This window comes from Euprymna scolopes, chromosome 41 (assembly GCF_053919585.1).
Source record: "Euprymna scolopes isolate OS-2025 chromosome 41, ASM5391958v1, whole genome shotgun sequence".
Taxonomy (NCBI): Eukaryota; Metazoa; Mollusca; class Cephalopoda; order Sepiida; family Sepiolidae; genus Euprymna; species Euprymna scolopes.
In genome coordinates, this window is record NC_136522.1 from 24534264 (window position 1) to 24548284 (window position 14021).

At 31.0% G+C, this 14021-nt stretch overlaps 1 protein-coding gene across 1 annotated transcript in view; it reads left to right on the forward strand.

Annotated features, from left to right (window-relative positions):
- LOC145266435 (synaptonemal complex protein 3-like) overlaps positions 1-12376 on the forward strand; it is a 32297-nt gene extending 19921 nt beyond the window's left edge. Inside the window, exons 6-8 of the mRNA XM_080122107.1 lie at positions 2100-2198; positions 9295-9399; positions 11783-12376. Coding sequence (XP_079978233.1) covers positions 2100-2198; positions 9295-9399; positions 11783-11836 — 258 coding nt within the window. The 3' untranslated portion in view covers positions 11837-12376. The remainder of the gene's footprint in view (positions 1-2099; positions 2199-9294; positions 9400-11782) is intronic.
- Positions 12377-14021: the final 1645 nt, after the last annotated feature.

The window sequence follows — 14021 nt, forward strand, 5'->3', positions numbered from 1 at the left end:
AACTTTTTTTTACAAAAAAACAAAACCATTTTCATTTGTTGCTACACCTTATTTTACCCCCAAAATATTTATCCATTAAACTTAGCATAGATTGATTTAAAAAAAAAAAAAACTTTTTTCCGTATTTCCATTTTTCTTCATTGAAATTACTCTATGATAAATGTTTTAATCATGGTTTTTATTTTCTAATGTTTTAAAATTTGATCAGTGCTTGGCATATTCCGGCAATTTATGCAACCTGCTGGAACATGTCAGCGCAACATCTACAGAAAAACGGGTCATTCTCTACATAAGTACCCTTTTTTCTTTTTATTTTGACCCTAAATTCATCTGCAGATGATTCACATTAAAAACTTGCACCTTGCCCAATAACATAACTAGTGTTTATGATATTAACATCTTGCCCTTCCCACTCAGAGACGATGTTATCCATCTCCAAGCCTTCTAATTCTGGCAACATATGTAAATATAATTTCCTCTTGTTGTCCATGGCGAGTTTGTTGACATTATGGTGTGGTTGAGTTTAAATGTGGTTGTGACTACGCTTGCTACATTTGCCCACGCTGATCCGACAATGAAACTGCGATCTGTGGGTGATATATATAATATGTATAGGCATGTGTGTATATATATATATATATATATATATATATATATATATATATATAATGCCTATCTGGTAGAGAAAATAATTTCTACTTGGTGTAAAGTAATAATCTTCTGTAAAGAATAGATTTTTGCAGTTACTGATAACATGGTAAAAAGTGATGTAAACAATGTATAATATAATGCTATAATTTCTACTGATGGTGGCAAGCTTGTTAGCACAGTGGATTAGGTACTTGACATTTGATTGTGACTGAATGTTTATGCTTTGAATGTTAGTACGGATATACTTGCTACGTCTAGCCACACACTAATGAGTCTAACTGTCTATTGATGACTATATATATATATATATATATATATGATGTGTACAAATACTCAGTCACACACTCCCCGAAGAGAAAATATTAATACTATAAATATGTATTTCTTCTATTTTTAGGATGTCCATATAACTTTATATTTTACTATTTCATAGAAAAAGTTTCATGTTTTGTTGTAATCATCAGAAGTCTTGGTAGCAAAATTAGAGAAATTGCAAATTTGTTGTTTAGCATCCTTGTCTTTGAGTTGTTTGCATTTCTATAACCTGACCAGAATACTTTGCAGGAAAATAAGTTTCAATGTTTTTTGAATCCCTAAAAATGAAAAGTGAAAAAAACATAAAACTGAGCTTTTTTGCTTTATTTTTCAACCTCCATATTCGTTACTAACGTAGAACCATTTAAAAGTATAGATATTACAAAAATTGAAGAGATGATTTTAATAAGGGTGAAAAATGTATATTATCTAAAAATGATTATAAATCAAAACTTTTCTTAAAGACTATTCCAGAATCTTAAAAAGTCAATGTGGAATAATTCAACAATATTTCAAAGAAGAAAAACCTCTTCATTAAACAAAAACATCAGTGAAATTTACAAGCAAATATTTAACTTCATTGAAACAAGGCTCTTAACAATTGAAAAATTGTATAAAAAATAATTTGCTGCTGTGTGTAGTCACAAAGGACAGTTACATGGGAAATGATCAAGCAATTGCATTAAAGATAGAAATGAGATACAAGTTAAGCAGATGCAAGTTATCCCTCTCCACCCTTAGATCTAAAAGAGTAAATAAGCCCTATTCAACTAGACTAGATACAGCCAATGATAAGTGCTGTCTTTTAATCCAGAATCTTTGTCTTGTACAGCCTTCAAATTTGTCCCTATCATTTTCAAGATGCATCTCAGAATGCTATTAAAAAAGAACCAGCATTCTAACAAATAAAAAAACTCCAACTTTTCTTAAAGCAAAATAAAAAAGGAACTCTGCTAAGTTGAACATGCAACTTCACTGTGGTTTATAAGAACTCATTTTGTTATTGTGTTGTTTTATACAAATGCTGTTTTGCAATTATTGTTTGGTGTTTCAGTGTTTTGTTGGTGTCAATAACACCTGCCACTTCATTGTGTCATTTGAATACATTGATGCATCTTCATTTTGCCTTTTAGATGCTGTTTCGGCAGCAGCAGAAACTTTTCCAACAAAACGTGGTGATCCAACAACAGAGAATGAAGACTCTAAAAGAATTACAGGAACATTTCAATAAGGTAAATGTTATATTAATCTTTATTTTCTTTGTTTAAGTAAACACATCGCTGCAATTAATTAAGCTTCTCTCTGTATTTATTAGTATTGGAAAAATTTCAACCCAATTTTCTATATAAAAACAATTCTCTTTAATATTATTTAATTAGGATTCATTATTGAGATGAGTTTTATTAATTTATTTCTGGTGCTACCAGATCAGGCTGTCTTTTGGCTCCCCGAGACAAAATACACTTACATTGAATTTGTTTTTGTTTTCTATCCTCTTTTGTAAAATGCAATATCTTCTGCAAAAGCAAAAACAGCTCCCCCGACTTCCTTACTTCGCCCTGTCGGTGGGGCTTTAGAATACACCATCTACCCCCCTGCAGAGAGTAAAAGTCCCTCAATGGGGCCACCTGTTTGCGTGGCGACCCATGAGACCTTGGAACGGAATCCTGGTGGTTGAGGGTTGCGAAGGATAGAAATGAGTTCCTCCCCTTCCCAACACACCACTTTGGCCCTTACCTTGGCTAGACAGGCGGTCGGAGAGGCCTGCTCCGATCAATTGGCTGGTCACGCCTAGCCCTAAATCAGACAAACATAACAAGAAAATACGCTCGCGCTCCCCACATTAGACAATAAACTGATTTGGTAAGCGGTGGCTGAAGCGTCAATCAACTTGCTGAGTACGGACGAAACATGGCTGGAAAACCCACATCCCTTCCAAAAATAAGGCTCTTGGAGGGGATGAATGAAACACAGGTGCTGGAATCCAACAGTAAGCTGTATCCCTGTTGTGTTGGGGCAAATGCCCCCCCCCCAAAAAAAAAAAACCCTTCCCACATAGGGCTCTGAGGCGGGTGGGGAGCAGCAGAAATGAAAAATAATCAAAAATAGAAATGTAAAAAAAGAAAAAGCCTCCCAAAAGATATCATGCAGAAATATAGGATATTTCCAGCTCAGAGGAAGAAGAACTACAAAATCCAAACTTTCCAAGATTTATTATCCTGGAAGCTGAAGATGACAACCTCCTGACAAGACTGTCCCCATTCTTGATACAGAAAGAAATCGCTGCAAGAATATCACCCAAAGCAGTTAAGAATTTAAGAAATGGAACAATTCTAGTAGAAGTGAATAAAAAAAAAAGATGCCAATATCCTTCTAAAAATGGAAAAATTCCATAATAAAAAGATCAAAGCATATCCCCATGGTAAAATGAATTCATCAAAGGGTCTTATAAGAAGCAAAGAACTATCATACTGTTCAATTGATGAAATAAAAACCGAACTAAGATTCCAAGGACTAACAGACATAAAAAGAATATCCATTAAAAAAAATGGAAACTCAATTTTAACTAACACATATATCATAACGTTTAACACCCCAAAGACCCCAAAAGAAATAAAAATTGGTTATGCAATTTGTTGCAATATTTTTGATTCATAATGGGGTATGATCCCACACAGTCGGGCGATTCTATTTATAAACAATGCTGCTAGGAACTGACGAATCGAATTAATTCACGTTCTGCTTCCAACCAATCAGAAACCAGAATTGCTCCATAATATTAAACCTTTTCTGTAGCAATTTTGCATGTTTTTTTCCGCCTCGACACAGTAAAAATCTTTTGCTCTGTGGAAACCAGTCACCTCTCAAGACTTGTTTAGAACAACAAACCATTGGAAACTGTTCTGAAACTAAACATGTCTTACACTTCTAGAGGAGCCCAGCGTGGTCTTTATTTTGATGGATCCGAATCAAAATTCGAATTCTGGCAATTTAAATTTCTAGGATATCTACAAATCCAAAAGCTACACAAAGTACTTCAAACACAACCTGGAAACAGAAACGACCCCGATTTCATTGAAAAGAACGCAACTGTCTTTGCGGAATTAATACAGTGTTTAGATGACCAAAGTCATCTAAACACTGTAATGAGAGAAGTAATGAGAGAAGCCCTGGACGTTGGCTGCAAAGCATTGAACATATTGAGAGAGCATTAATTATCGAAAGGAAAACCCAAAATTATTTCTTTATACACTGAACTGACCTCTCTAAAACGAATGGAAGCCGAAACTATTACTGATTATAAGAGCCGAAACGACTGCAAATTCTTTAAAAATGTCTGGTGAAGTTATAAATGGCAGTCTGTTAATTTCTATGGTCCTTAAGGGATTACCGAGTGATTTCAAGCCATTTACCACTGTGATAACCCAGAAAGAAAAACCCATGACTTTTAGCCAATTCAAGGTAGCACTCAGAAGTTACCAGGAAACTGAAAAAATGATCACAGAAAAAAACGAATACACAAATATCATAATTTAAAAATACACACATAAAAACACCAAAATTAAATTATATTCATGCCAGGAATAAAAACCGCAACTTTGCCAAAAACAATTTTTCTCCTAAGAAAAGTACAAAAATTATATGCTATAATTGTGGACGACCTAATCACAAGAGTTTCCAATGTAGATACAGGACCCAAAATGGCGACTCCATTAAAAATGTGGAGAGCTCTGTTAGCGAACATACATTTTTATTTTTGTGTACGTTTAATGTTTCAACAAATAATAATTTTTTTGTCAATTGTGGTGCCATGGCACATGTGATTACAAAGGAATCTGATTTTATCAATTTTGATCCCAACTTTAAGCCACAAAATCATTTTGTAGAACTATCTGACGGGAGTCGAGTAAATGATATCGTTTTGAAAAGAGGCGATGCTAAAATCTCGCTAAGGAACAATAAAGGTGACTTATGTTTCTTGTATTCTAGAAAACGCTCTTCTAATCCCAAAATTTAAACAAAATATATTTTCTGTACAAGCTGCCACTAAACAAGGTGCAAATATAAACTTTAGCCCCAATAAATCAAAACTGGTGTACCCGAATGGAACTGTATTCGACATTAAAGAAAATGGACGACTATATTATTTAAATAGCGTAGTCCCATCAAAAACCGCTTGCCATGATCTACAGACATGGCATAAAATTCTTGGACATTGCAATATTCCTGATATCAAAAAGTTGCTGACTGTAGTTGATAGAGTGAAAATACAAACATCAAAAAGCTTCAACTGCGATGTCTGTATGCCAGGGAAAATAACAAACTATTAAAGCAAGATACCAGACAAGAAGGCTAAAAAAAATCCTATCAATGGTGCATTGTGACTTGAACGGTCCCGTGGAACCGATGACCAGAGAACATTATAGATATGTGTTGAATTTCGTAGACGACCATTCAGGTTTAATAATGGTTTACTTTTTAAAGAACAAATCTGATACCCTGCTAGCAACTAAAAAATATTTAGCCGACATGGATCCCTACGATGAAGTAAAGTGTATTCGATCTGACAACGGTACGGAATTCACCCATAAAGACTTTGAACTTTTACTAATTAACCATCATATCAAGCATGAAAAATCAGCTCCTAGATCGCCACACCAAAACGGGACTGCTGAAAGAGTGTGACGAACACTTTTTGAAATGGCAAGATGCCTACTCATTGAATCAAAACTCCCCCAAAACCTCTGGACGTACGCACTTATGGCGGCAGCCTATATACGCAACAGGTGCTTTAACAAAACACTATCTAAAACTCTATATGAATCTTTCTGTGGTAAAAAAACAAATTTAAGCAGAACGCATATATTTGGTTCAACTTGCTTCGCATATATAGATAAAGAGTAAATTGAATATTAAAGCCGACAGAGGTATATTTCTTGGATACGATGAAAACAGTCCAGCCAATTTAGTATTTTTTCCAGAGAAAAATAAAATAAAAAGAATCCGATGTGTAAAATTTTAAAGACAAAAACCCATCATATGAAGAGGATGAAATTATATTTCCTCAAATTATTAAAACAAACAAGATAATAAAAATGATGGAGACAAGAGTATCCATGATGATGATGATAAAGTCGAAAGATATCCCAAAAGAAATAGAAGGCGATCCGATTTTTTTGTGGTCGACAATATAAAAGATTATCAAATCGACTATTGCTATTCAATGGAAAATGTGCCAAAAAGCTTTCAATGAAGCAATTAATTCAGAAAATTGTGATGAATGGAAAATTGCCATGAAAAAAGAAATAGATGCTTTAATTGAAAATGATAACTATACGGTAGTGCCTCTCCCAAAAGATAAACATATTATTTCTACAAGATGGGTCGTTACAAAAAAGACTACAGCATCAGGCGTAGAACAGTACAAAGCTAGATTTGTTGCTAAAGGATACTCTCAGATTTACGGTATAGAATATTTTTTTACGTTTTCACCGACCACAAACCTAACGACAATCAGAATTTTATTGCATATCGCATCGCAATATGACATAAACATCCATCAAATGAACATAAAAAATGCTTATTTGAATGCCCCAATAGATTGTGAAATTTATATTACCCCTCCAGAGGGATTTATAATGAAAAATAAAAATAGCGTGTGGCAACTTAACAAGTTATTATATGGTCTAAAGCAGAGTGCTCAGTGTTGGAATACAGTATTTCATGATTACATTATTAAACAACAATTTAGGCAATGCACTGCAGAGGGGTCTGCGTTATTTAAAAGGAACTAAAGAACAGAAGTTAGTATTTAGAAAGTTGGCCGAAACGTTGTGAAACAACAACTAAGAAAGATGAAAATAAGAATCCGCAATAAATTAATTCTCTTGAAGTTTTTAACGTAATTTTCTATTGTTTGTATTAATGATAAATATTTAAAGATTTTAACTATCAGTAAAAAATATTTAAAGATTTTAACTATCAGTAAAAAATATTTAAAGATTTTAACTATCAGTAAAAAATATTTAAAAATTTAAACTTTCAGTAAAAAATATTTAAAGATTTAAACTTTCAGTAAAAAATATTTAAAGATTTAAACTTTCAGTAAAAAATATTTAAAAATTTAAACTTTCAGTAAAAAATATTTAAAGATTTAAACTTTCAGTAAAAAATATTTAAAGATTTAAACTTTCAGTAAAAAATATTTAAAGATTTAAACTTTCAGTAAAAAATATTTAAAAATTTAAACTTTCAGTAAAAAATATTTAAAAATTTAAACTTTCAGTAAAAAATATTTAAAGATTTAAACTTTCAGTAAAAAATATTTAAAGATTTAAACTTTCAGTAAAAAATATTTAAAGATTTAAACTTTCAGTAAAAAATATTTAAAGATTTAAACTTTCAGTAAAAAATATTTAAAGATTTAAACTTTCAGTAAAAAATATTTAAAGATTTAAACTTTCAGTAAAAAATATTTAAAGATTTAAACTTTCAGTAAAAAATATTTAAAAATTTAAACTTTCAGTAAAAAATATTTAAAGATTTTAACTTTCAGTAAAAAATATTTAAAGATTTAAACTTTCAGTAAAAAATATTTAAAGATTTAAACTTTCAGTAAAAAATATTTAAAGATTTAAACTTTCAGTAAAAAATATTTAAAGATTTAAACTTTCAGTAAAAAATGCCATCATGTATTTCTACTATTTTATTAAATGGTTTTAGAATTGGAATCGTATCTGAATCAAGGACAATATTAGAATTGTCCCATCACTAGTAGATATGACCTCTAATTCAGAGTAGCCCTTACATCTCAGTAGCAATTCGTGCTTTGTTTGGGGTGAACCAAAATCGAAAGAAAAATATGCTCAAAAACTCATTGTAAAATCTTAATGTAGGGTACATTCAATCACATTTGTTCCAGCTATTGTGTTAACCTTTTACCAGAGGTCTTAATCGTGAATCCCGGTTTCATGACTTACATGTAGTACATGTGTAAACAATTTACACTTTGTTTAAGATTGACATAATAATGCTAAATATTAACATTCCAAACCTGATTGAATCTGGTCAGATCTGAAATTCAATGCAATATCTACCCCGTCACTAACATAGTCTTGTTTTGCTTCCTTTGTTGATGTCCAACACTTTGAGCCATACAAAGCAGTAGTTTGTATCAGTTTGATAGATTTTAGACTTCAGTCAAACACTGATCCATGAATCACAGAGGATATGGCAGTGTACTATTTCAATAATAGTGATTTGTTGAGAATGCTGCAGCTGATGCCATGCAAATTGTGTAGAGAAAAGTGGATTCATAAAGACAAATCAACTTAATTTTCTTTTCTGATCATTTTTTTCGTTTCCAGAATTTAATGTAAGATTTATGAAGATTAGCTTCACAAATATCAGAATACTGAATGTTTTAAGTGCATATATTTCAAGGATGTGAGTTCTCTTTTTTTTTTTTTTTTTTTTTTTTACGGAAATCCTCTTTATGAAAAATATGTGAAATTCCACTTAAATTGCTCAAGCCTTTCATTTATGCGAGTTTTTAGTTTTTCTTTTTTTTATTGAAATCCATTTTTTTTTCTTTTTAAACTAAGAAGCTGATATGGCAGTTAATAAGAAACTCTTATAACAGTTCTCACTGAAAACTGAAATTTAATTTTACCATGAATCAAATGATTCTCAATAGGAATAAAGGAAGTTAAATGGAGTTTTCATCAAACAATGACTTCCTGTTCCTTTTTCTTCCACATACAAATTTGGTGGCTTTCAATTAATTTTGACTTTTAGTTGAAACTGATTAGAGATGCTTAGGAAAATAAGTTTTTTTTTTTTTTTGCTGCCCTCTCTTTTCCGCACGCACGCACGTTGAGAAATTCATCTTAATTTCAGTTTTTTTTTTTTTTTTTTTTTTTTGCAATTGGCTACTCACATCCATGAAATGTATGAATTGAATAAAAAGTCCATCTATAATGTATATGCAAACACTGGGGTTGTAATTGAAAACAAAACCCTATACCAAGAGTAAACAGCAAATTTTCTCAAGTAAATATAATTTTATATTTGATTTTTTTTTCAACAATATCATTTATATATCATTTATATATCATATATTTATTTTATGTTGGCATTCATAAATAACAAAGAGGTTTTACTATATTTTATTTATAACTTGAAAATGATAAAAATTAAAAAGAATAAAACTGGTAATATGAGGTTTCCTAGCCATGGTGATGGGGCAGAGATTAGGTCTGTTATGAAGAGATAACTGATGAAAAGTAAGCGTTAGGTGATTCAACTATTTTTTTTTTATTTGTGTAGGGTCTGAAGGATTTGGAAAAATGTCATCAGGATCAGCAAACCTGTGTCCAGACGGAACTCCGAAAGGAAATGGCTTTGTTACAAAAAAAAATCCTAATGGATACTGTAAGTACATTTCTCCATTATTTTTTTAAAATTATACTTTTATGAAATTTTCTTATCAAACATTTCAAACATTTCCAAGATGCCAAACATTCACTCGCTATCTCATATTCCAACCAAGAGATCTTTTTAAGATTCTGACCATCCCTTTAATTGCAATTGGTTGAATTTCTTTTGCACTTGGTTCACTGAGTATATTTGCCAGGTAGTTTTTGAAATTCTGTTTCATGAGTCTAGTTGCTCCTATAATTACTGGAATGATAGAGATCTTCCTAAGATTTCAGTTTCTTTTTATGTCATACATAAGATTTTGGTATTTCCTTATCTTTTCCCTCTCAGCTCTGTTTAACCCAGCATAATTGAAGACACTAACTTTTAAGGTTGTTACTTTCTCCTTCTTATCCCATATCATGTCAGGTTTTATAGTTTCATTTTCTATCTATGTAGCTGTGAAAATTGTATAGTCATAGTGGATGGTGTATGACTTTCTTCCAACTGTTTTTTCTGATGCATGTTCCCAGGATTTGTTGTTGCATGTTCCCAGGATTTGCTGTTTGTTCCCAGGATTTGCTGTTGCATGTTCCCAGGATTTGCTGTTGCATTCGATATTCAACTTTTTACAGATTGTCCAGTGGAGATATTTACATACTCCATTGTGTCGCATCATATAGTAGACGTCTCCCAGCAGTACTTACCTCTACTTTTGTGTGGCAGAACCTGCACTTGTCATTGCTTAGATCACATGTGTGTTATATGAATTTATAGTTGGATTACTTTGTGTTACTGATATTATGTGACTGAGTACTACTAACATTACAAGTTGATTTTTTTCTTTTTAGATAATTATTTTATCAACTTGCATGAAAAGAGCTATGTAAAAGATGCTTAAAATCGTTTGAATTATGCAAATACCATCAGTAGTTCAAACGTTATGAGAATTTTAAGTGTCAAAATTTATGCTTTTCTGTGGACATTTTTCTTTAGAAAAAGTGGGTAAATTACGGACCTCAACATTTCAAGAAATTCGGTAATTTTGCCACCTTTTATTTCTTTTTCCAGCTATTCTCATGAAACTTGACACTCTTATGTAAAATTGTGTGCTCTTTTTGATTATGCAGTCAAATCTGATGTATCTCTTTATCATAAGCCATGAATTATAAATTAAGATGTACAAATTTCAATTTTTTTTAAACTGGCGCATGAATTTTGTTTTTATTTTGTGTTCTGCTATCAACTTTAATTACAGTTTTTAAATGTGTATCAATCCTGGCAATATATTGTTTTTTTTTTGTTTTTTTTTTACTTTCTCCCTAACCTAATTCTTTGTTTTCTTGATCAGTGCATTTCATAATTCTTTGATCTATATTTTGGATTAAATTCCTCAGTTCTAAAAATTGTGTCAGATTTTATTTTCAAAGTTTGAAATTTCTAGCATCACCATTGCATTTAAGTTTTCCTCATTTTTCTTGTCTCACTTTATAATGTTACTTTCCAAACACATCTGTAGAGTCAGAAAAATATTGTATTTGACAGTAAATGATTAGAGATTAAAGTAGTTTGCTCAAAGCATTATTTAATATGTGTATATATAGAGGAAATTTACATTTATAGAAGACAATACAATGCAGATGTGTAACAGATCGACACAAACTGAATCAAGACATAATAGTGGAACAAGTTACGCAGTTTCACCTTTATCGATCCAATATACATGTGTGTATAAATCAATAAATATTTTTTAAAACTTATACACATATATTGCGTTTTACTTGCATTTTAAAACATCTACACATGTATTGCGTTTTACTTGCATCAGGTGGTCATGTGGAGTATCTATGCTGCAATATTTCGGGAAATACTCTCTTCGTCACATGGATGTTTGACTTTCAGACGTGCATGTTGGATCTATACAAATATGAGCTATGGCTGTCTGGCCATCTTTTTGTATAACTGTTAACTACTTTTAATTTATTAGAGTTAAGACATTAAACTATTTGTGCAGATTGTCTTAGCATTTTTATTATAAAAGCCTCTTTGAGGAATTATTAAGCTTCCTTAAATTTGTTATTTACTTCCGATTTTAATGACATTTCAATAATAATAAAAAATACAATTTTATTGACTTGTTGCGATAATTCTAGTTATGCATTTGTATTACATAGCATTTTTAGAATTCTGCATTAAAAGTGATCATGATAATACATAAAGTATTCCGCCACCTGCTTTAATTAAATTCCTCTCACAAGGAGAAGTCTCTGCTACATTGACTTTCAAACGTTATTATTTATAATGCTTCCTCAAATTCAAGGGGAGTAACTCCATACATCTTAACTTATCTTTATCGATTTTACAACCTCTAATAATTGTCTTAAATTTCTTTTTCCAGCAACAACAAGAGATGGCAAATGTGCGCAAATCCCTGCAGTCCATGTTGTACTGAAGAAAGGCACAATAAAACGCATCATGGTTCTTTTATAGAATAGTGTGTCCTTTGTTTAGCAGCATAAATGAAAAATGAACCATAATATTTGACTTTGACCTGAAACTACTTCCAAATTTGCATTTTAAAGGCTTTCAGATCACTTTAAATTTTCCATAGTAAACATTGTCAGAATTTTTTCATTATGTATAAAAAGTAACTGTTTCACAGATTTCTTTGTAGATTCTATTCGATTCTTAACAGTATCCAGTTTCCTATGGCATCTACCTTACCTTTAGCTTAAGATGGACACTAGACGAGGCTATACTGTAATGTACATACATATATATATATATATATATATATATATATATATATATATATATAGGTCTTTGTGAAAATGTATGTTTTTGCTTATATTTTCTAGTCTTTGTGTATACCAATTCTTTTTAAATCAAAAGCTCGATGTTTAAGATATAGCACACATATATAAAAAAAATAATAATTTTGCTATGTTCCAAAGTTCAAGGTTTTATTCATCTTATTTTCTTTTCTTTTTTTTTTTTCAAAATCAAAACTTTGGTACATTTTACATATTGGTTCATGGAGAGCAATTAATATTTGTATTTCTTCTGTGGACTCCTCAGAAAAAACCAAATTCTCAGAGAAAAATACATATTGTAATAGATAAAATTCAGAAGGAACCAAAATAACTCGCATAGATCCATTTTTAGTGGACTGCCATATTGTCATATGAAGAAAAGCTATCACATTTACTACTATTGTATTCAATTCTGTATGATTTATTTTGGGTTGCAGGTTTTAAATGTTTTATATAAAATGCATTTATTGATTTTCTTTTAATTTTTTTTTCATATATCATATGCAATTTGGTGTTTAAATATATGTAAAATAAGTAAATATAACTGAAAAGCACATTGTAAAAAGGCATTTAGCTTAACACATTTTAGAAACAAACCAGCAAGAATTTTTCAACACAAAGAAATCAGTGGTACTGCCATTTTTGATATCTATAATAATAGAAACAAATATATCAATGTTTACTGTGGTTATGGAAAAATCCAAAGTGATTTGTAAGCCTTTTACATTGGAGAATAAAAAATAGTGACTGGCTATAAGGAGTATTAGGGTTCATTGGTGACTGAAGACGCTGATGAAAGACATTATTTCTCAGTAGAGCTGCTATTCAAGAAAAGAATTGGCTTCAAAATGACGCACATATTCCTGGCTATATTTGTATGTTGTCACATTTTTATTCTTTCATTAAACATTCATATTTTTTATGGATATTTTAAAAAAACAAAAACTAAATTATTTTTTTTTTAATTTATGAATTAAAATAAAATTTTTTCATTCAAATGAAGTGTTATTATTTATAATTTGTAGAGTTGTTATGCATATAAGATTCGCAATTCCCTGAAGGCAATGCAGGTGATTGATAAAACTATGAAGTTACTTTCATATATGCAATTTAAAGAAAAAAGAAATTCACTCTTTGATCTTAGATGCGTTTTTTACTAAGTGCCCTAGAAAGATTCTAAGTATCAAATGGAGCAATCAAACTACCAACCAACTAACCAACATGTAGCATTGTAAATAATCTATAAAGATGGCTAGATTTGTGCGAAAATTTTTTGTTTGTTTCTGTCTGTCAGAGAGTATAAAAATGAAATGTTTTTAGGCAATAAGTTTTGGAAGGAGAAAAGAAAAGAAATATCACGTTTTTTATAGTCGATGGTATCCTGGAAATTCTCTCCTTATTGTTAAAATAGCACCTGAAGGGTGTGGGGTAATCAGTATGCAGTTCAACTCTGAGAACAAGCTGCAACATAGTGTTTTTGTTCCAATCCTCAACTTCCCGTGTCGCTATTCAGAAACTACAACGTATAGTTAAAATCTCAATAAAAGATATGAGGGGTGGGGTATGTACATCAGACATAGAAGGTAAAACATTAACAAAACGTATAATAATTAACAGATGTATAAAGATTGTTGCGGTGGGTCGAAAGGTGTAATGGTACCACTCGACTGTACAACTAATAAAGCAGACACAAGGCAAAGAAAGGTGACAAACACAGATAAACATGGTTAAAGATGATAGGCTATCATATTTTATTTTTGCCAAGAAATATGACAAAAATGTATGGCAATGGATTCAGGATCAGCCGGAGGGAGAACGGACGTC